Genomic DNA, 21,272 nt, shown 5'->3' with positions numbered 1-21,272 from the left:
CACATTGTATACTGTAGTTTAGAACGAATACAATTTAAAAAGTATTTTTTAAATGTTCATATCGACATTGAGGAGTAATTTTACCATTAGGCTTTCATCTACGCTCCGAGCGTAGCCAGGGGTAGGGTGACGTGTGAGCCCATCACATTGCGCAAAGCATGAGAGCCATCGAAAGTCCCCTCCCCGGATATGGAGCGCACAGCTCATATATACGCAGGTATATCTGTTCACTGGACATTACACATTCAAAACTGTCTAATCACGTTGCAAGGATGTGCGACAAAATGGTAGGTCCCGTAGTGTGCTTGTGCCATTTAATAATTTTTAACCTAGTGGTCTTGTGACATTCAAATTGGAAAGTGAATATGGGATTTAATTTTAGTAATATTAACATATCTACTGAAACTATCCTGGATCTATAAGAACAAAAAACTTGTAAAATTTACAGAAAAGATCATTTTTGCTCAAAAAAATTTTTTTTTTTTCGAATATACATATTATGTTAACTTCTTTTGGGGTATATATATATCTATTTAATTGGGGTATTTTTTGGTTGCAGGTATTACGGTCATTGGTATTCGCGGTAATCGCAGCATGCGTTGTTGCACGTCCTGAACCGCCATCATCGTACGGGCCACCATCTACCTCATACGGTGTACCGGCGGCACAGTATGGACCACCACAACAGCCTATCGTACACAAACATGTGTACGTACATGTGCCGCCACCAGACAACGAATTGCCCGCTCTGCGCAAGCCGGTATACGTGCCACCACCACAGAAACACTACAAAATAGTTTTCATTAAGGCACCTACCCCGCCGACTCCGACCGCACCGATAATTCCTGTGCAGCCACAAAACGAAGAGAAGACACTTGTTTACGTATTGGTCAAGAAGCCGGAAGAGCAACCAGAGATCGTTATTCCCACTCCAGCACCCACCCAACCTTCCAAACCAGAAGTTTACTTCATCAGATATAAGACCCAGGTATGATTTTAAATAGTTCTTTTGTATCATTTTGTTGTACGTTTCGCGTGTGAAAAAACGTATTTATTTATTGGTGTCGACGAGGTAAGGCTTATGTTAATTTGCGTAAGTATAGGTATTCAACGAAAATATCATAATCGTCAATTATATCTCTCAGTCATCTTTAATTATTTAGAACAATATATAGTCGTACAAAACTACTTGCTGTAAATGTATTTTTGTGTTCCGGTTGGAAAGGGAATACAACAATATACTCGTAGTAATTTGTTTTGATTGCGTTGGTCTAATAGTTATATATAGCTAAAAGACTATAGACTCTGAAGTTCTGGGTTCAAACCAAAAGTCGGTCCGATAAAAAGTTATTGTGTTATTTGTCCAAAATTTCTCAGTAACAGCATAATTGACTACAATGATCTAAATATTTGCATAGCTGCTTTCCTAAAATAAATAAAAAAGTGGGTGCCGTAAAACCCGATTATGGGATGAGCATTTCAAAAACATACGGTGTGGTGATACAGCAAATGTATTCTCCAGGAACATTGAGGCAGAAATTATTTCAATTGCAGTTTTATAAAATATCCGTGATAGGATAGGTTAGAACAGGCAAATTATGAACAAATGTAGTAGCTTAAAAATATATACGGTAAAAACAATTTCAGCTGAAAAAATTGGTTGTGAAGATTTTGTAATGAAATGTTATATTCATGTTTACATGAAATATCATCAGTACACATAGACAAAGTTATAATTAAGATTGTGTAAATGAACAACCTAAGCACAAATATGTCATAAGTATTATTTACTATGTAGGTAGGAAATGATGTCGAACCGCCGAAAACAAAACTGTAAACACAGATTTAAAATAACGCAACATAATGGGACGACGGCAAAAAAAAAGTAATTTTAACCACTAATTATATTTTTAATCTTCTATATACATATAGAAAATATAACATATTTTGTATCACAACTTTTTTAATCTATTTAATTTGTCAATATTTGTTCGCCACGAAAAGTATTAATATAAATTCATAGTTTTATAAAATTACTAATTGTCGCCCGCGGCATCGCTCGCGTTTTCGGGGTTGGTTGTCATGTGTAAGGTAAAAAAGAAGCCTATGTCCTTCCTTGGAGTTCAAGTTTGTTTCATACCAAATATCATCAAATTGGGTTCATTGGTTTGGCACTGAAAGAGCGACAGACATACAGATAAACAGACAGACAGAGTTACTTTCACATTTATAATATTAAATATCTATAGATTATTGTACGGTTTCGTTTTTCGTGTAGAGAAAAGGATGGGGCCCTTTAATTATAAAAACCTAACCTAACCGAAAGATTATACCTAAACTACCGAAATTGTATACGTTTTATTGTAAGTTAAATCATCGTTCTCAATCTTTCAACAGTTTACAATCTTGCGAGAGATAATAATATAAAATCTTTGTACTGTTAGATGTTATTATCTAACGGTATTTAAGATTTTAAGGTGAGATATGAAAAAATCAATTAAACAACATTAAAAGTTAATGTTTTTGCTATTGCTAATATTAGCAACCGTACTTTTTATTCCGCCTTATTTATTTTAAATCCTAATAAAATATTTATTTTACAGAAACAAGAAGGATACCCCGCCGCCGCTCCTCCAGCACCAGAGTATGGGCCACCAGCTTCAGCTCCATCATCAGAATATGGTGCTCCTTAAAATGATTACAAAGTTCGCCTGCATGCCTTTTCTTTTAACGGTATACCAACAACAATAAGCTGTCAATTAAAAGCAGAACATAGCTACCATACCAATAATACACTAAAATATTCGAATGTTGTTACGTAAACTGCATACTTGATATGAACAGAGTCAGATGGTGAACCGTAAATCTTGAGGGCAATCGCTACCGATGACTGGATTCAATGGCATGAAGCCAACCCTTAGTGCAAATTTATTTTTATCTTGCATCAAATTGATGTGCGCATGTAAATACTATTTTATACTTATTATTAAATGTTTTTATTAAATAATCTGTAGTGTTATTATATACCTATATATACCTGTAATTGAGTAACTTTGTTGGTTCACTTTTTTACTCGTATTATATTTAAAAAAAACATTTGAATATATCGAGTCTAAATGCTTACAAAAAGTATAATTTTGTACAAAAACGCATGTAAGAATTCCTTACGCTAAAACTACATCACAATAGATATCAAATGACTAATCAAATGATGTCAAAATGTCTCTCAGGTGTTAGATTAGTAACAAAAATGTTTGAAAATAATTTTCAACAAGAAATAATTACGTAAGGTGTTAACAAGGGAGGACATTTAGTTGTGTGCTAAAAGTGAAAACTTGTGAATCAGATTAGAATGCTGAAGTAATATTTGCAAGTAAAATATATTCTTACTAAATGATTGACTAAGAAAATAATAATTTTGTAATTAAGATAAAAATACTTATATACATATATAAGTAAGAGTCTATTCTTTCAGTAGTAAGTATTAGAGTTGTGTCACGCAAGGTCTACATTACTAGGATTGTATGTGTTTCCGTTGTGATGTAAGTCGACCACGTTCGTAGTATAATATAGACATTATGAGAAGTGTCTCACGGCATTATGTCCCAGCAATTCAGTATTTTCACTTTCACGAACTCAAGAGTACCGCTATGCTGACTGCTTCCGGACAAAGTATGACAAACTATGATGTCTACTTATTATTATGTGTTTACAAGTGTGTTTTTAAGCAGACAATGTATTCAATAGGTACACAGACCTATATCAAATTTACTAATACTCTAATACTACACAATATATACTTATACTAATACTATACTTAATATCAGGGCGCTGATAGAAAGAGATAGGTGAAAATTAATCATTCAGATCTAGCTGTACAAGCAATCACTATGTTTTTATTAAATAAAGGTTTTAAAAAAGGAGCTGATTTTAAATGCAAAGAAATGCTTAGTAGCATGTTTATGTTAGGAATATAACAATCAGTAAAAGTATTAAAATTGTCTACGTATCTCATTGATTAGTTCCAGTATAGAGGAGAAGGCTATATTAGAGTACGTATATGCTGGCGGATTCTGTAGTAATAATCAATATGTAGTGTAAATAGTAACCAAACAAGATCGGAATATGCCATTTGACGTCTTGCAACTATGTTTAAAAAAAAGAATTCGCGCTTTATGCGATTTGCCTTCACACATAATTCGCCTACATGTTATCTAATACGGCAGCGGATAGTATCATATGGAAATCTTTTTACATAGCACGCCTAGATGATAAATAGGATTAAATTTTATTTTTTTATTTATTTATTTTAAGTGAATATACATTTTATTTATATTGTACTGTATTAAAAACGATGTAACAAAAACCCTATTGGATTTATCCGTACATCGGTATTCGTTGTCAACACTTATAGACTTAAAACTATACAATAATAACAAAATAAAATATAAAAGAAACAAAAAGCAGGTACATAGCAAATAAATGATGTTACAATTAGTTGTTTATTTTTTTTTTTTCATAAAACAGCGAATGAATTTCCAAAATTCGCTACTCAATGTGTGTCATGATATGTTAGTTTATAAGTGTACAGCCTAAAATCCAAGTTTTATGCTTCTAGTTTTAAAAATGACAATACTTTCAACGACGTACAACCTTTCATTGAAAAGGGGGCTTTTCAACCCTTTACAGCACTTTTTCCAAATAAAAAGTAGCCTATGTCCTTTCTCAGGCTCTAGACTATTTGTGTGCCAAATTTCATTTCAATCGGTCCATATTATATTATATATATTATATTATATGGAAGTATGGATAGTATGGATGAAGTGATCCATTATGTTGTGTACTTATGGCTCGTAGGATTATGCTAAGAATTCAAATATACTAATTCATAGTAAAAGCGTACGCTCGTAAATAAAACAGATATATTATATATTATAAACGGAACAGGGCCGGATCTACCGTATGGCTTTTTGGGCTTCAGCCCAGGGCCCCGTGGATTCAAGGGGCCCCCAGCTAAGTCAAGTCAAGTCAAAGTCAAAAATAGACGATAATGCGAAATAATCCAACATTTTATTAAATTAAACACATCGTATGGTTTGCGAATCTTGCAATTAATCAAACCCATTCAATTAATTTAATTCAAGTCTACTTTCAGGTGTGTCTTAAGTGGGGCCCCTAAATAGTATTAGCCCAGAGCCCCCTAAACTCACGGTCCGGCCATGAAACAGAACAATAAATTGAATGACGTTTTTTTGGAGATTCTTAAGGCGATGTCTAGGTGCATACATATTTTGTAAAAGATTATATATTTATTCTTATATCACAGAAAATACGATTGATTCTAGATGCAATCATATTTTTTTAATTTTGTTTTATTTTGTGGTCCAATCAGATTGGGAGCTCTATTTGCCTACCTCCATTTTACTTGAAGCGTTTTTGTTTCTATTATAAATAGGTGTCACTTCACTATACTACTATAATAAGACCGCGCGAGACGATAATTTATATAGAAATATACTACAGGGTTCCACTTTGCTGATAAATTATTCGCTTCCCGTAATAAACCACAGTGGTTAATATTGTACTTCGAAGTCTTTATAAAAAAAAATATAGTATTATTTTCTCTATCAAAACATATACCTAAAAATTGTATATCCAAGTAGATATTGATGGAGAAGTCTCCATAAAATCATTGTTCCGTAACAGCTTAGGATCGTTAGTAGTCGTTCCACTAATACCAATCTAGCTAACTACTAATAACAACTTAATTATCAATAATTTAGACATTATTAAGAAACTTACAATATGTCGAACTTTTGTAAATGTATTTTATTAGAATCAAAATCAAAATATACTTTATTCAAGTAGGCTTTTACAAGCACTTTTGAATCGTCATTTAACAAACTATTTAAAGTAAAGCTACCACCGTTTCGAAATGTAGATTCTACCGAGAAGAACCGGCAAGAAACTCAGTAGTTACTCTTTTTCAACATCTAAAAATACAGTCATGTTAGTTGAATAAAATTATATACATATGTACGTTATGTCTCCTGCCTGGAAGTCAACAAGCATTAACTCCACGCTTTTTTATAATCAATATAATCTTGTATCGAATAATATGCTCTCATTACCAATGTATTTTTTACAATTGACTTGAATCTATGAAACGGCAAAGTTAAAAATGTCTGCGGAATTTTATTATAGAAGCTGATAGCTTGCCCCAAGAATGATTTATTGACTTTGCGGAGTCGAAAACTTGGCGTTCTAAGCTTATCCTTCTTCTTGTGCACATACAATGATTATCACTGACTTTATCAAAGTGATCAATGCTACTGTGAATATACATAATATTGTTGTAAATATATTGTGACGCAACAGTAAGTATTCCTACTTTGTTAAAAACATCCCGAAGAGAGTCTCTAGCTCCAAGATTATAAATAGACCGGATTGCTCTCTTTTGTAAAATGAAAACAGATTCAATATAATAGAGAAGAGTGTTTTCTAGGTAATCTTTGCAGATAAATTAATTCTTAGATTATACACACAAAAATCTATAATCGTTGGACATTAATCGAATGAGTGACTCAAGTACAATTCACGCTACGTGACAAATTAAACTGGCCTAATAGGTACTCTTCTTATATTTGTTAATTCTTCGTAATTCTAGTATTCGTTATTTTATGTTTGCCTGTGGTTAGTACAACCCTACTATACATACTAGAAATATATGTTTTAAGCAAATTGTATGAAAAAAACACGATCATTTGGTGTTCAACACTATTCATTACTTTATATTCAATTATAATTCAAAGTATTTTAATTAACGCTAGCTTTTTGCAGTTGAAATAAACAATATGTATATTTCATTTGATGATGATGTAACATTATTCTTGAAAAAAAAAACTTCTAAATCTACTCTCCAAAATCAGAATTATTTTATTTACGCTAAACAACCATAATTGTATCATCGAACTCTATATAAGTACCATAATTCAACTGTTTAGCAGATTCGGAAAAATAGACGGTCAAACGGACACGAGAATATAACAAATTAAGATTTTTTTTAAAAAGATACTTATATATATTATACTATTATAATATTTATACTTAATAGTTTAATATTATTTAAGTAAGTATGTACATGTATCGACGATTGCAAAAAAAATGTACGAATATGACTGACTAGAGACAAATAAGTAAAGCAAAGAAATAAGAAGTAATATAAATAAATCCTTATTAGTTCTTTCAATGACTTTGGTTTTTAAATCTGTAGTAGTTGTTTTTAAACTTGTGTAGAATTTTAAATTCTACTTTTTTTTAAAATTGGTAAATAACTATTTCTTATCTAATAATTTAAGATATATATTTTTAGCTGTCTCCTTATTTATCTAGAAAGTTTCTCAGTAAATAAGTCTGCAAATATCTGAAGCCAACCTGGCTATTTTAGTCTCGTTGTGAGAGACGCCTTCTCTTCAATAGTGACTTAGTATATTTAGGTTATTAAACACGTTTGTAAATTTATCGTTATAATTTTAGAAAAAAAGATTATAAAATGTCTTTGAGTATTAAAACAGAAATTAAAATTGATGTGGAACCTTGCGTAGTGGCATGGAGTAATAAATTGTTTGTTGGTGCGGATAATGGCACAATTTTAGTAAGTAAAACAACCATAACATAAAGATTATATTAATGTCCTAAATACAAATTAATCGTTAGTCATATGACACGAAAAACGCCTCATGATTAATTAGTGATTTGCTAATCAACGACAGATACACAACAATATAATAATAAAAATAATAACAATATAAATTATTATAGTAACGAATTAGTTGTGCCAATAAGTAAGTTATCTCCTATATAATTAGCATATAACGTTGCTACAGGTTCATTTGTACCAAATAACTATTTATATGAGATACAATAATAATCATTTTAATTTTTTTTTATATTATTACTATTATTAGTAAAACAAAAAGAAAAATAAAAGAAAGGTACTATGATGCTATTATTTTCTTTCCCATAATATATTTTATTTTTGTTTTAGACTTTTGATGATAATCTAACACCCGGTACGTCATGGACGGCTCACGAAGTACAGTTGTTTGCGTTAGCGGCAAATGAAGACAAGGTGTATTCGAGCTCTAATGATGGAGGGCTAAAAGTTTGGACTTCTGATGGTGCTAAAACAATGGAGTTTCCAGCATCTGAGGGAGATATAGGATCAATATGTGTGAATGGCAAACACGTGTATGCTGGTGATGAATTAGGGAACGTGAGTTTAATCATAAAACAATTATAATTCTTTGATTACAAAATATGTATATTTTTATATCGGGGTGGTGCCTGACGACTTAAAAGTATTTATAGTTAAAATCAAATAGATTAAAAATATTTATATTTCATTTTATTATAATAAATTTTATTATAATATATGTAAATACAAATAATAAAATATAACAAATTTTCAGATATATGTTTTCGAAGAAAACGCCTTTAAAGCCAAATATAACGTCCTAGAGGAAGTAAAGGACATAGCGATAAGTCCACCATATATGTTCACTGCACGAGACCTTTACGTAACTGTAACAGAAATTAAACCTGGTATGCAGATTGAAATAATTCAACGAATACACTGAAGTAAATTATTGACGAATTAAATACCATTGGTCTCCTTACAGACGAATCCAAAGAACGCTTTATAACGCAGCATGTCATGGAAGGACGCGCTCCTTTAAGAATAGACGGGTCACACCTAGTGGTTACGGGTCGAGGCGGCAATAACATTCAACTGCACAATGTCTCGCTTGACACCAAATTCAAAAAGTTACACGAAGTGAAGGTATTAGTTAATTTTTGTATAACAATAGCTTTTTTACGGTAAATTACTACTAAAGTATTGATTACCACAGATATTATGTCAGACTTTAGATGCTAGGATATACTATTTTAATTTTTTCGTATCTTATTTGTAGATAATTTCACAAGCATTTTAGTTATTTATTTTTGAGACAAATATCACTTTTTTACTATATATAGCGAAAACCTCTTCGTATCCATCGTCCAACCGACTACTTTCTGAGCCGAGGTGCGATTTCATAGGAGACACCCTCAGGACAAACGTCAGTCTCGAGCTCGAAAGGGCCCAATTTCAAGGCTGAGTCTAGTACTCGCCTCAACGTCCGGTGACGCTGTAAAGGCCAGTAAGGCTAACAGCACCACTACATACATGTCACAAAAAAAAACGCATCAAACGCCTTTTTTAAATTAATAGCATAATTGTTATATTTGTTATTTGCTTTGAGTGAAGTAATAAATTTAAAATGTGTCATAAACTAACAACAAATGGAATTAAACTTACTTGGATAGTCAGTAAAAATTACTAACAAAGTTGTTACAACAATAAGTAATTTGAACTTGTCTCTTTTCAAGTGGAATTTCGGAATCATTTTTAATATCTCTCAAAGTCTCAAGAAATCAGCTGACATTCAAATCAGATGGCTATGAGACTGTACAATGCCGGATTAGTTTTACTGTAATAAAATGAAAAATAAATATTGCCGATAAAATTTTCAAGAGACAGAACCTTATTTAATGTAAATACCTCTAGGCCAAAGAGCCTGGAATATACGATTTTATGGAAAAATATAATTTTAAATATTTAAAGCCTAAAACTACTAAGCGGATTTGGATGATAGCTTTCAGACGATTGTGGAAGCTATTATAAGCAAAATTGTGGCTATGAATTATTAAATTTCATGTTTCTCCGTCGGTCATTGCTGACAGAGGGAGAAATTACAAATACCTACATTGATTTTTGAAACAACAATTTTTTTTAATGATTAGTCTTTGGCCGGTAAAACAAATTATATAACATTTTTCTTATGAAATAGTTATAGATATTGGTTGATGGCATTTATCTAATAAAGCAGTTGTGATTATAGGTCAGTGACATGATTTTGACCAGCTTGTCAGTTAGCAATGGCTTCGCATGGACGGGTGGGTGGGATGGTTGCGTGAGGCGATGGAAAATCTCAGAAGATAAATTGGAACCTGCTGGAGATATAAATGTAGGTGCTTGTGTTAACGCTCTGGTCGCACCTACAGGAGACAATGCCTACGCGCTTTTAACAGGCGGCCGAATTCTTAATATAAAAGTAGCATAAAATGTCAATACACTGATGATTATATATAAATATGTAAGATGAAATTTGTTTTATTGAATAAATTTTGTATGTAGTATTTGACTTGAATAAAAATATTCTTTATTCAAGTAGGATCTGCTAGCATTTTGAATTGTGTTATTATTTATGCATTAAAATCATTTTTTTTTTTCTTATAAAGGTGGAACCTTGCACAATAAATATAATATAAAATATATAGGTATTCTTCAGGATGGAATGTAACAAGATAGGACATTAATTTTTAAAATTAACTTAGAAAAATACTAATCAGATATTAGAAAAAAATATGAATTAACTATTTGTTCTACTGTTAAACACAATCCAAATGTATCAAAAAATATTTCTTGTAGGTAGTTAAATATTCTAGCAATTTTGGTTAATTTAATTAATAAAACATAAACCTTACTGAAATGATATTGACTTAAAGCTAGGCTTTAATTTATTTTGAATTAATTAATTTCAGCACTTTTTTTTAATAAGTGGAAATTAAAACTTTTCTTAAATGTAAATAATGATACTAAATAATTTCTATAAACAAAAAGTGAATGTTTATAAGAATGTTACAAGTACGAAAATTGTAAAACATTGTATTCATTCATGAGGTAAACCAGTTTTTATATTTCAAAACTGCAATTTTAATGCTACTAATACTACCGATCAGTATACATAAATGTATATATGACATATAGATGCTATTAATACTCATTATATTTACTAATACTCTAGTAAATATAAAGTTAACTTGTTATACGTTCTATATAATGAATATGTTAAATACTATAACTAAACCATCTAACCATTAGGGTGATTATTAATTTGGTAGATATAACATGAAACTAGGGTTAAGTATTTTTAACTGGTTTTCATTTTGTAGTATAACAGCATATGTTTCATGAGTAAAGCAAATGTTGTTTGAATAATGCAATTAATACACTATTGATTTAATAATAGGAAATCTTGTATATTACAATGATATTTGATCTCTACAAAGGATTACATAAAGAAATATAAAATTTAACAAAATATTTATCATTTACTAATCAATTGCATAGGATCTACATTTTCAATGGTAATAAATAACACTGCTAAATTAGATAATAATTTCAACATCACATAGATCTTCTTCAGATGGTAATTTGATGTCCTTTGGATTTATAAAATTGGGATCAATGGGGGGCAGACCAGCTTTCTCTCTGCGGTGCAGTTCTAAATAAGCTTCTCTCTGAGACCAATCCCTCATATGCACGTCAGGAGCATAAGCCCATGCGAATCCTCCAAAGACAAGACATAAAGTCACTGAAAAGAAATAGGTTGCATGGTGTGCGTTTGTATCTTCCTCCTTGCTAGTATAATCGAAACCGTAGCTAACCCAATTTTTATCTTCTGATGTTTTGGAATCGCAAGCTGTAGTAGCCGTATCACTATTCTTCTTTGAAGTGGAAATGTTGCGACTAGTTTTCGTGAAGTAATTCCAAGCAGATCTCTGTACAACAGGCATGTGACGAAGTTTTATTAAAGCAGCCATTATAATTATATTGTAACGCACCTAATATATATTAAAACGATTTATACGTTTTATTTATTACTCAAATTAATAAGTCTATTTTGATTTTTTCGTAATTTCGTATTTCAATACATGAATGATTATGAAACCAAAACCATTCACAGATAATGAAGAATTTTTAGTGATTGTAAAATTTATTATCGGTTTTAAAACCGAAAATTCACAAAAGATTAGTGTCAAATTTTTACACAATAAATAATATTCTTGGCTAATATGTTATGGATGAAAAATAAAGTACAGTGTTTTGTTTTCTTCATCCTCATAATATATGCTATGATCATATTCATTGGTAAAAAAATACTTAACAAATAGTCAAAACAATTCTGATGATTAAAAGTTTTACTTGCCTGATAAATTATTTTGTTAGAATTACAATATTAGATTGTTCATATTAGTTGAATTTTATTTTAAGTTGACACGATTTATTATCTATAATAATTTTGTTACTGTTAACATCTATGCTGTCATATGTCATTTATCATTATCAATTTGACGCCGGTTAAATCAATAGAGTACCGCGACTGCAAGCGTTGAAGTTGTTAAAAGTAAAACTTATATTGTGCCATCTATTCGTTTCACATGTATTTTTAACCATAAGTCTGTTGAAAATAGTATATATTTATAATTTGATTATCGAAGAATTCAATATTTCAGGATTTTTGCTTTCATCATTAATTTAAATAAATAAAAACTACACGAGTACATATAAACACTAAATATGGTAGTCAGGCAATATAACGAAGAATTAAAATATTTAGAAAAGATAAATCCACATTGTTGGAAAATTAAGAAAGGCTTCCAACCAAACATGAATGTCGAAGGCGTTTTTTACGTTAATAGTACCTTAGAAAAGCTCATGTTAGACGAATTAAGGAATTCCTGCCGGCCCGGCATGACGGGAGGGTTTCTTCCAGGTGTTAAGCAAATAGCTAATGTTGCAGCATTGCCAGGAATTGTTGGACGATCTGTCGGTCTTCCGGATATACATTCAGGATATGGATTTGCTATTGGTATGCTTACTATTTTATTAGTGTTAGCGTTATAATTTAATTTAGATTAAGATTCTAATAAGAAGTCTTTAACCAGTTGGTAAGTAAGCAAATCTATAAATGTACATGAAATATATTGTTCAATATTCTGTAATTGCACTTTGGAAAACTAACAATTGTATTGCATCATATTAAGTAATTCAATGAGAACTATATAGCACTATATGGCATTATTAAATAAGGAATTATTATTTTGAATAAACATTTTAATTTTTTTAGGCAATATGGCTGCATTTGATACATCTAATCCTAAGTCAATTGTGTCTCCTGGTGGTGTAGGTTTTGATATTAACTGTGGTGTACGACTTTTGAGAACTAATTTACATGAAAAAGATGTTCAACCAATTAAGGTAAGTTTTTTTGGTTTGAACATTTAATTAAATATTAGTATGACTAACATATTATTATATTCTAGGAGCAATTAGCCCAGAGTTTATTTGATCATATTCCTGTTGGAGTGGGCTCCAAAGGCATCATACCCATGAATGCTAGAGATTTAGAAGAAGCTCTAGAAATGGGCATGGACTGGTCTCTTAGGGAAGGGTATGTATGGGCTGAAGATAAAGAACACTGTGAAGAATATGGTCGCATGCTTAATGCTGATCCATCTAAAGTGAGTTTAAGGGCTAAGAAGCGAGGTTTGCCACAATTAGGAACTCTCGGAGCTGGTAATCACTATGCTGAAATACAAGTTGTGGATGAAATTTATGATAAATTTGCTGCTGGCAAGATGGGCTTAGAAAGAATAGGCCAAGTATGTGTAATGATACACTCAGGAAGTAGAGGGTTTGGTCATCAAGTAGCAACAGATGCACTTGTACAGATGGAAAAGGCTATGAAAAGAGATCAAATTGATGTTAATGATCGCCAACTAGCCTGTGCCAGGATAAATTCTGTTGAAGGTCAAGATTATTTAAAAGCAATGGCAGCAGCATCTAACTTTGCATGGGTCAATCGTAGTTCAATGACATTTTTAACACGTCAAGCATTTTCAAAACAATTTAAATTGGCTCCTGATGATTTAGATATGCATGTTATATATGATGTTTCTCATAATGTAGCCAAAATAGAAGAACATATTGTTGATGGTAAAGTAAAAACCTTACTTGTCCATAGAAAGGTGAGAATCTTTAATATAAACATTATGTATAAAATTAAACCAAATACTAATAAATCCTTATAAATAATAGGGTTCCACAAGAGCATTTCCTCCTCATCATCCTCTAATACCAGTGGATTACCAATTGACTGGGCAACCTGTATTGATCGGAGGATCAATGGGCACATGTAGTTATGTGCTAACAGGTACTCACCAGGGTATGACAGAAACCTTTGGATCCACATGTCATGGAGCTGTAAGTATATTATTTTTTATTATTATGATATAATAATATACATAATAGAGCCTTAGAGCTAAGTTTTTCTTGAATGTATTTTGAGAAAGGTGAGTACAAATCAGATTAGTGAAATGTTTTTAAATGAAAATCCATAGAATTATGTATATAACCAAATGTGGCTCATTAAGAGCCAAATCTAATTATTTCAATTATGTTGTCATTCACTTACTTTTTTACTAGGCACTATAAATTAACATAGGCTTATGATGGGTATATCATAAATATAACTTTGTTTAATAGTAACACACAATAGACCATAAATATTTAAAAAAAAAATTACCAGTTAATTTTGCACTTACAGGGCCGTGCTCTATCTCGTGCTAAATCTAGACGAAATATTGATTACAAGGATGTATTAAGTAAGTTAGAAGGTATGGGTATTTCTATAAGAGTAGCATCTCCAAAATTAGTAATGGAAGAAGCTCCAGAATCCTACAAAAATGTGACTGATGTTGTAAACACATGCCATGCTGCTGGTATCAGTAAAAAGACTGTTAAATTACGTCCTATTGCTGTGATTAAAGGATAATTTAAAATTCAATTTGTTATATTACTATTGCGTTACTTTTAAATCATTAGCATTCTGTATATGAAGATTTTATAAAAAAAATTACTTTGTCATTAAAGAATATCCTAAAAATCTTAATAAAAACAAGTTGTAACAATAACCTGGTACATTTTGTTAATTTTATGTCTAATTAGTTCATAAAATTAGGACTTGTTTGTGGGATCACTTTACTGGCTTCTATAAGATACCCTACTAACCACGAGCAGATTACAGATGTCATGGTGGGCAATCGTATGATATTTTATGTATTTAATTGTCTTTATTTCTTCAGAATTATTATTAATTGAAATAAGATAAATATTAGTTTCTATGGATGCTAATGATATCAAATATATATGTCTACATATTTTTCATCGCATTAATCATTAATGTAAAAGTAAATTTTTTACTTGAATATAAGTTGTTTGTTTCATTATATAAATAAAAACAATAAATTATGTATTTCCTTTTATTGATGGTAATATTTCACTAACATTATATTATTAATACTGCATTTATATTGACTAACATTGGAGGTATTTGATGACTAAGTTGTGAAGTTCTATATTCTATATTATTTTCATTTTATCGGCTAGTATCACTAGTAAAGCAGTTCCGAGGAAAAACAAACCGGATGGTAACACTGTTGTTGTATAATCAACTTCATCTGAAACAAAAAGCATATACATACATTAAAACTGATATTTACGTGTACTTTTACTAAATAAATAATAAAATACAATACCGGATTTTAATTGCGTTGTCTCATCGTCTTCAGTAGCCCAACCCAGGCATCTTTCTAAAGCTGATTCCCATCGTACACGACGTATTTCTCTTTCTAAAAAGGTTATTGTAGTTTGATCATTATGATGAATATTAACTTCATTTGTTTTACTATGTTTAAGATGTAAGATATAATGGGACTGTTTTGTAATAAAGGCAAGGATTGGGCTATTTTTACTATCATTAGATTTAATAATCATTTTATTAAATGATCGCCATGGATCGTACAATGACATGCAGTTTAGATACCACAGGCAATTCGAATGTTTGCATCAACCAATACACTACAACCAAAACACACAAACTAATATACAAAGTGGCGCTGACGTCATCACATTAAATGAAACGATATTAATATAGGGCTGAAAAATTATCGAAAAAACGAATAATAAAAATGTGAAATTTTCGAACAAACTTATTTACATGCAAATTAAGACAAAGTAAAACACCATCTTCTAAATTAGTTCAATAACCTGTAAAATCGGCAAACTGCTCCACCTTTAATTAATATAATTTAATAATTTTGTGAATGATTTTTTTGGCAACATTTGACTCAATTTAGCCGTAATTTAATGAATGTATTTGTTTGGTCTTAAAACGCCATATTATATTGTTAGGGTTATAATTTAATGCGTTGATGTCAGGTAAATTTTATATGTATACTGTAAATATGTTTTTAAGACTAAATAATAAAGTGTCTTGGTTGCATAACAAAGAGGAAATTATCATCTGTATCGCAGTTTTAAAATGAACTTTAACTTTAAACATTAATTTTAAAAAGGTCATCAAATGTTTATTGACATATTTTGCGAATATTTATCCACATGCATGCTATTTAAACATTAACTACCTTCATTTGTAATTGATGGCAAGAACGTGTCCGCCGGTGGACTGGGCGTGCTCGCAGGCCAGACACGAAGCGCGCGACCGGCTACTATAGCGGCGCCTAGTGCGGTACTCTCCATCATCAATGGGCGAATCTAAAACATAATTAATTCATTCCAATATTTTAGGTCATTTTAATGGATAGTTAATAATTCTATATTATTGAGCAGCGAGTATTTTAGTAATTCCTAATAAACAATACGTAACAGTACAAAAGATATAGTTGGTAATATTGTTGCAGAACTATCGATATTATCGCTGTTATCAATAGTATTATTAGCTCATAAGGAGTTATCCATAACATCGATAGTATTGGCACGTCACAATAATATTAAGAGACTATCGAGACTATTGCTTACACCTTAACTATTGATAGACAATTGATTGTCTCTTGACATGCAATACTAGTTTGGTATATGTAAAGTGCGTACCACGGCCACGCCGAGCGTGTCGGCTTGCATCTGCATGAGCGTCGCGTTCTGCGCCATGCCGCCGTCAGCCAACAGGCGCCGTAGCGGCGCGCAGTCGACCGCCATGGCGCCGCCCACCGCGCGCACCTGCTGGCACACCGCCTCCAGCGCCGCGCGCACCACGTGCGGCCGGCGCGTCTTACTGCTTATGCCGCACATAACGCTGCGCGGAAACAGAGACTAGTGACATTATAGAAGATCCATTTTTAAATATTTTCTTATCTCTTGTTAAAGATAAAAAGAGCTACTACTTGGTGTTAGGAATTTGCTTAATATGCCCGCCTGGGTAGGTTTATTACATATTCAACCCTCCACTAAACAGCAATACTTAGTATTGTTGTGTTTCATGAGTGAGTACAAGGGACATGACATTTTAGTTCGAAAGATTGGTGGCGCATTGGCGATGTAAGGGATGGTTAATACTTGCAACATCAATGTCTATGGCAAACTGTGACTACTTTACTTACCAGTAGGTGGCTGCATTCACCAAGGTGTCTGCCTACTTGAAATAAAAAAAATATTCCTACTCATTAAAATCAGCGAAACTTGGTATAAAATTTATGATTTCTTATCTATAAAAATAGAAATGTACCCTCTTGCATCTTTTCTCCAATGCGGTGAGTATAATCCATTGAATGCCGGTACGAAACAAATGCTACCTTCTTCATCATCAGTCACTTGGGCAGCATGGTACTCGGTGTCAGACACATCATTTAATATTCCCAAGCTATCTTGCAACCACTGTAATGTGTCGCCTAAATAATTTTATATAAAGTTAATAACACAAGTAACAACAACAAAATTACTGTTGTGAGTTATCAGAAAGTGTATCTATATTCTATGGGTACTGGTTATTTCAAAAAGTAGCCATGATATTAATAGTAGTACAGAAAGCACTAACTATTGCTAATTCATGGTTAAAATTAAAGATAAACGTGTACAATACAAAATCATTAATGACATTGTTGTTAAAAAATAAATGTTTTTGCTACATTAAATAGAGCTGAACCTAAGGATATAATTATGTTTAGGTAATCAATGGAATAATATTGTACCTGCTATAGCTACTGATCCTTCCAATGCATATATAGGTGGTTCATTTGGTCCAAGTTTATATGCTACCGTTGTGAGTAGTCCATTTTGAGAGTGCACTATAGATTCTCCTAAAATAATTTAATTTCAATAAAAAAATTCACTTAGTTTGAAATATGTGTTCGGTTTTTGTTTAATCTTATTTTATCTTTAGAATATTGTTTTCGTAACATTACGAGTTATTGGATATTCTGGTTGCATTGCAAAAGCTTTTCAAGGTCCTGACCCTTTCAGTGCCCTTGCTTTGCTTGAGTCATATAGTTATCTATACTATATTGTTATATTGATTTTATTATTCTGGCTGTTTATCTTATATCTTAAGGACTTAACTAAAAGATATATATAGACAAAAATAATTCTATATTTTTTATAAAAAATAATAAGAATTTTTGCCATTGCAAAATAAAATGTTATATCTAAATATTAAAAATAAAGGCAACAATTATAAAAAAGAAAACAATATAGATTGCATAAAAACAGTCATATTTATTAATTACCTGTATTATAGAGCAGAAAGCACCCAGTACCATAGGTGCATTTGACTTGCCCAAAATTCATACAATTTTGACCGACTAATGCTGCTTGCTGATCACCTAAACACTGCAAGTATAATTATAAAATGCAAAACTACAATTGAAGTATAAAAAATTTTACCAAGTAATATTTTTTGAAAAAAATATATTACATGTTTACTACAAGATTTTATCCCACTAGAATTCTACAGCAATTTATTGAGAAAAACTGGTTTATAAAATGAGCTCTAAAACTGTTTCTTATGAAAAAAAATTGTAACAAATTTGCAAAAAAGTTTTTAATTATGGATAGCATATTAATTTAACTTAATAGCTCACAAAGATAAAAAACAATAAACTTTTATAAAAAATGATGAAACATTTAAAATATGATTTTTTTTACATAATATAAGATTGTTTAAAAAAAAATTACCCCAGCAATTGGTGTGCCAAGCAAAGCTCCAGTAGATATATATCCATAAATTTCAGCTGAACTTTTAATCTTTGGTAGTATCTCTATGGGAACATCAAAAAAGCGCAATAGACCCTTATCCCACTGTAAACTTTTGAGTGACATTAGTTGTGTGCGAGATGCATTTGTAACATCTGTTGCATGTACTCCTCCTCGAGATCCACCTGTGAGATTCTGAACAAATTTAATAGTTAAGCCTTTGACACAAATATAAAATTTTATTTATACAATTATATAAATTTTATTAATTTTTATTTATAGAATATATTTTTACTATAAATATATCTTTATAAAAAAATATGTTTCTGTAGCACCAATAATCTGTTATAAAACTATTTTCATAGCTAAAACTATAAATTATTCTTATTTATAATTGAAGGATTAATTAATGTTTAATCAAAAGAATTATTGTTTTCCAAATTAGAAACTAATGATCAGAAAGGTATTGAAGGGCTTTTAATAAGGAACTTACCCAAATTAACCAGGAATCTACAGTGCCCGCCATACACTCCCCTTCTATCACTGCTTGCTTGATAGCAGTAACATTCTCTAATAACCATTTTAGCTTTACCGATGAGAAGTATGTTGATAGAGGAAGCCCGCTAGTCTGTGTAACGGCATTTGTGCATTGTGCTCCCTTGGTTTTAATTAAATCATCAACAATTTTAGATGTTCTAACATCTAACCATACTGCAATTAATAATAGTTAGTAAATTTAGTTTTCATAATTTTCCATAATATATATATGTATATATATATGTATTTTATGTACTTACCAATGGCACTATATAATGGCTCCCCTGTTGTAGAATTCCATACAATTGTTGTTTCTCTTTGGTTTGTAATGCCAATACCCACAACATCTTCAGGATTAATATCAAGTTTTCTTAAATTATCTATTGTGACCTATTTCACAATTATAACAAATGTAACATACTCTCAAATATTGAATGATATTCATAATGAATGTCATGTTGATAAGAAATTAAAATTTTACTAATCAAAAAACAAGATGACAAGGTTTATTTGGTATATTTTTTAAAAATAAAACATTGTAAGTTACATATTTACAATATATACACTAAATTGAAATATTATTTATTCGTTTTAAAATAGTTACATACCTCAATACATTCCAAAACTGCACTTAAAATTTCTAAGGCATCTTGTTCAACCCATCCTTCTTGTGGACTGAATCTTTTCAGTGAGACTTGATGGTATGTTAGTACTTCAGAAGTATTTGCAGCAAATACCTAAAAAGTTTATTTAATTCACGTATTTTATAGTACTAGTAACATAATAAAATATTACAACAAATCTTACCAAGAACTTGACATTTGATGTACCTTCGTCTATAGCACCGATAAGTGGACCAAATTTGCCAAATTCCCGCATGTTACGTTAGAAAAAATAATTTCATATCTCATTATTTTAATAATAAATCAACTATCAAGGCCAATTTGAATAGAGTCCTCTCTGTAATATGTACATACTATATTCTAGTGATCTAGTTAGACCTAAAACATAAATGTCAACAATCATACTTCAAGTTCAAAATAGGTAATAAAATAAGTAATAACACTCTCTGAATTCAATGAAATCTGTAGCAGCAGATTATTTAGTTATGTTTTGTTTATATTAATATGTAGTTTAACTTCTATAAATTTTAGACATTAAATAAATAAAGTATAATATCTTTTACATTTAATTTAAAATTGAGTTGAGGTCTTAATTATGAAGACAATTGTAGTTTATATTAAATTGGTCCTGTTTTCTTTAAGTTTACCTGCTTACTATTTTCGTTTGCCAGTTACCACTGCAATATAAAGTCGAAAAAACAAAACTCATTAGTCAAAATCTAAATCATCTGATTTCATTGTTATCTATAAAACCAATTGTTTTTGAGAAAATGTACAGTGCTGCCAATAATAATATTTAATATTTATTAAAAAGAATATTTTTATGCATAAGTGAAATATGATTTAATTTAATTAAAATTAAGTATGTTATAAGTTAACACTATATTTCACATAAGAATGAATTCTTGTTCTTGTTTCTGTATTACACGTACAAACATCTAGCACCAGTCTTGGTTGAAGTCGAAATTGCAAATGAATCTTAATGAAAAACCACGATCACTCGGTGGGGCTTTATAAGTTAGATTGTGACTGATTAAATAAGGAGTTAATCTCAAGTTAGACCATCCAGTAACGCAGGACATAATACTAGAGTGCACAAGTGCACTCTCTATTCTGTCACTTTTAGAATCCAATGGAACTTAATCATTATATATTAGTGTAATCTGATCTAACCAAAA

General features: G+C 30.8%; 5 protein-coding genes across 5 annotated transcripts; 3 read left to right on the top strand and 2 right to left on the bottom strand.

Moving 5' to 3' along the window:
- The first annotated feature begins 183 nt into the window (after positions 1 to 183).
- On the top strand, positions 184 to 2,963 carry LOC113400000 (uncharacterized). Its single transcript, XM_026639347.2, is given in 4 exon segments — positions 184 to 244; positions 247 to 287; positions 560 to 988; positions 2,604 to 2,963. Coding segments are annotated over 4 exon segments (615 nt in total). The 5' UTR covers positions 184 to 189; the 3' UTR covers positions 2,694 to 2,963.
- A 4,452-nt stretch (positions 2,964 to 7,415) lies between these two features.
- Positions 7,416 to 10,296, top strand: LOC113399982 (uncharacterized). Its single transcript, XM_026639325.2, has 5 exons — positions 7,416 to 7,654; positions 8,048 to 8,275; positions 8,472 to 8,604; positions 8,682 to 8,842; positions 9,945 to 10,296. The coding sequence occupies exons 1-5, from the start codon at positions 7,553 to 7,555 to the stop codon at positions 10,164 to 10,166; spliced, it is 846 nt and encodes a 281-aa protein (XP_026495110.2). The 5' UTR covers positions 7,416 to 7,552; the 3' UTR covers positions 10,167 to 10,296.
- A 901-nt stretch (positions 10,297 to 11,197) lies between these two features.
- On the bottom strand, positions 11,198 to 11,864 carry LOC113399995 (NADH dehydrogenase [ubiquinone] 1 beta subcomplex subunit 11, mitochondrial). The gene has a single exon (XM_026639340.2). The coding sequence runs from the start codon at positions 11,707 to 11,709 to the stop codon at positions 11,275 to 11,277; it is 435 nt and encodes a 144-aa protein (XP_026495125.1). The 5' UTR covers positions 11,710 to 11,864; the 3' UTR covers positions 11,198 to 11,274.
- Positions 11,865 to 12,334: 470 nt separating this feature from the next.
- Positions 12,335 to 14,735, top strand: LOC113399965 (RNA-splicing ligase RtcB homolog). Its single transcript, XM_026639299.2, has 5 exons — positions 12,335 to 12,758; positions 13,017 to 13,147; positions 13,213 to 13,917; positions 13,988 to 14,152; positions 14,496 to 14,735. The coding sequence occupies exons 1-5, from the start codon at positions 12,467 to 12,469 to the stop codon at positions 14,721 to 14,723; spliced, it is 1,521 nt and encodes a 506-aa protein (XP_026495084.1). The 5' UTR covers positions 12,335 to 12,466; the 3' UTR covers positions 14,724 to 14,735.
- Positions 14,736 to 15,196: 461 nt separating this feature from the next.
- Positions 15,197 to 20,496, bottom strand: LOC113399964 (glycerol kinase 3-like). Its single transcript, XM_026639298.2, has 12 exons — positions 20,279 to 20,496; positions 20,080 to 20,208; positions 19,732 to 19,861; positions 19,428 to 19,645; positions 18,917 to 19,129; positions 18,469 to 18,571; positions 17,935 to 18,042; positions 17,472 to 17,634; positions 16,841 to 17,042; positions 16,375 to 16,504; positions 15,487 to 15,579; positions 15,197 to 15,408 (listed from the first exon to the last, which is right to left on the bottom strand). The coding sequence occupies exons 1-12, from the start codon at positions 20,348 to 20,350 to the stop codon at positions 15,311 to 15,313; spliced, it is 1,659 nt and encodes a 552-aa protein (XP_026495083.2). The 5' UTR covers positions 20,351 to 20,496; the 3' UTR covers positions 15,197 to 15,310.
- Positions 20,497 to 21,272: the final 776 nt, after the last annotated feature.

Source organism: Vanessa tameamea, chromosome 8 (assembly GCF_037043105.1).
Source record: "Vanessa tameamea isolate UH-Manoa-2023 chromosome 8, ilVanTame1 primary haplotype, whole genome shotgun sequence".
Taxonomy (NCBI): domain Eukaryota; kingdom Metazoa; phylum Arthropoda; class Insecta; order Lepidoptera; family Nymphalidae; genus Vanessa; species Vanessa tameamea.
The sequence above is the reverse complement of the archived record's forward strand: the minus strand, read 5'-3'. Positions and strand labels throughout refer to the sequence as shown.

Bases quoted from the DNA above. Each gene is read 5' to 3' on its own strand.
- LOC113399982 (XM_026639325.2), top strand. From the start codon at position 7,553: ATGTCTTTGAGTATTAAAACAGAAATTAAAATTGATGTGGAACCTTGC. The intron at 7,655-8,047 runs GTAAGTAAAACA...TTTTTGTTTTAG, and splicing joins CGGATAATGGCACAATTTTA to ACTTTTGATGATAATCTAAC. The intron at 8,605-8,681 runs GTATGCAGATTG...GTCTCCTTACAG, and splicing joins TGTAACAGAAATTAAACCTG to ACGAATCCAAAGAACGCTTT.
- LOC113399995 (XM_026639340.2), bottom strand. From the start codon at position 11,709: ATGGCTGCTTTAATAAAACTTCGTCACATGCCTGTTGTACAGAGATCT.
- LOC113399965 (XM_026639299.2), top strand. From the start codon at position 12,467: ATGGTAGTCAGGCAATATAACGAAGAATTAAAATATTTAGAAAAGATA. The intron at 13,148-13,212 runs GTAAGTTTTTTT...ATTATATTCTAG, and splicing joins AAGATGTTCAACCAATTAAG to GAGCAATTAGCCCAGAGTTT. The intron at 13,918-13,987 runs GTGAGAATCTTT...TATAAATAATAG, and splicing joins CCTTACTTGTCCATAGAAAG to GGTTCCACAAGAGCATTTCC.
- LOC113399964 (XM_026639298.2), bottom strand. From the start codon at position 20,350: ATGCGGGAATTTGGCAAATTTGGTCCACTTATCGGTGCTATAGACGAA. The intron at 19,862-20,079 runs GTATGTAACTAT...ATTGTGAAATAG, and splicing joins CAGTTTTGGAATGTATTGAG to GTCACAATAGATAATTTAAG. The intron at 16,505-16,840 runs GTACGCACTTTA...ATTATGTTTTAG, and splicing joins ACACGCTCGGCGTGGCCGTG to ATTCGCCCATTGATGATGGA.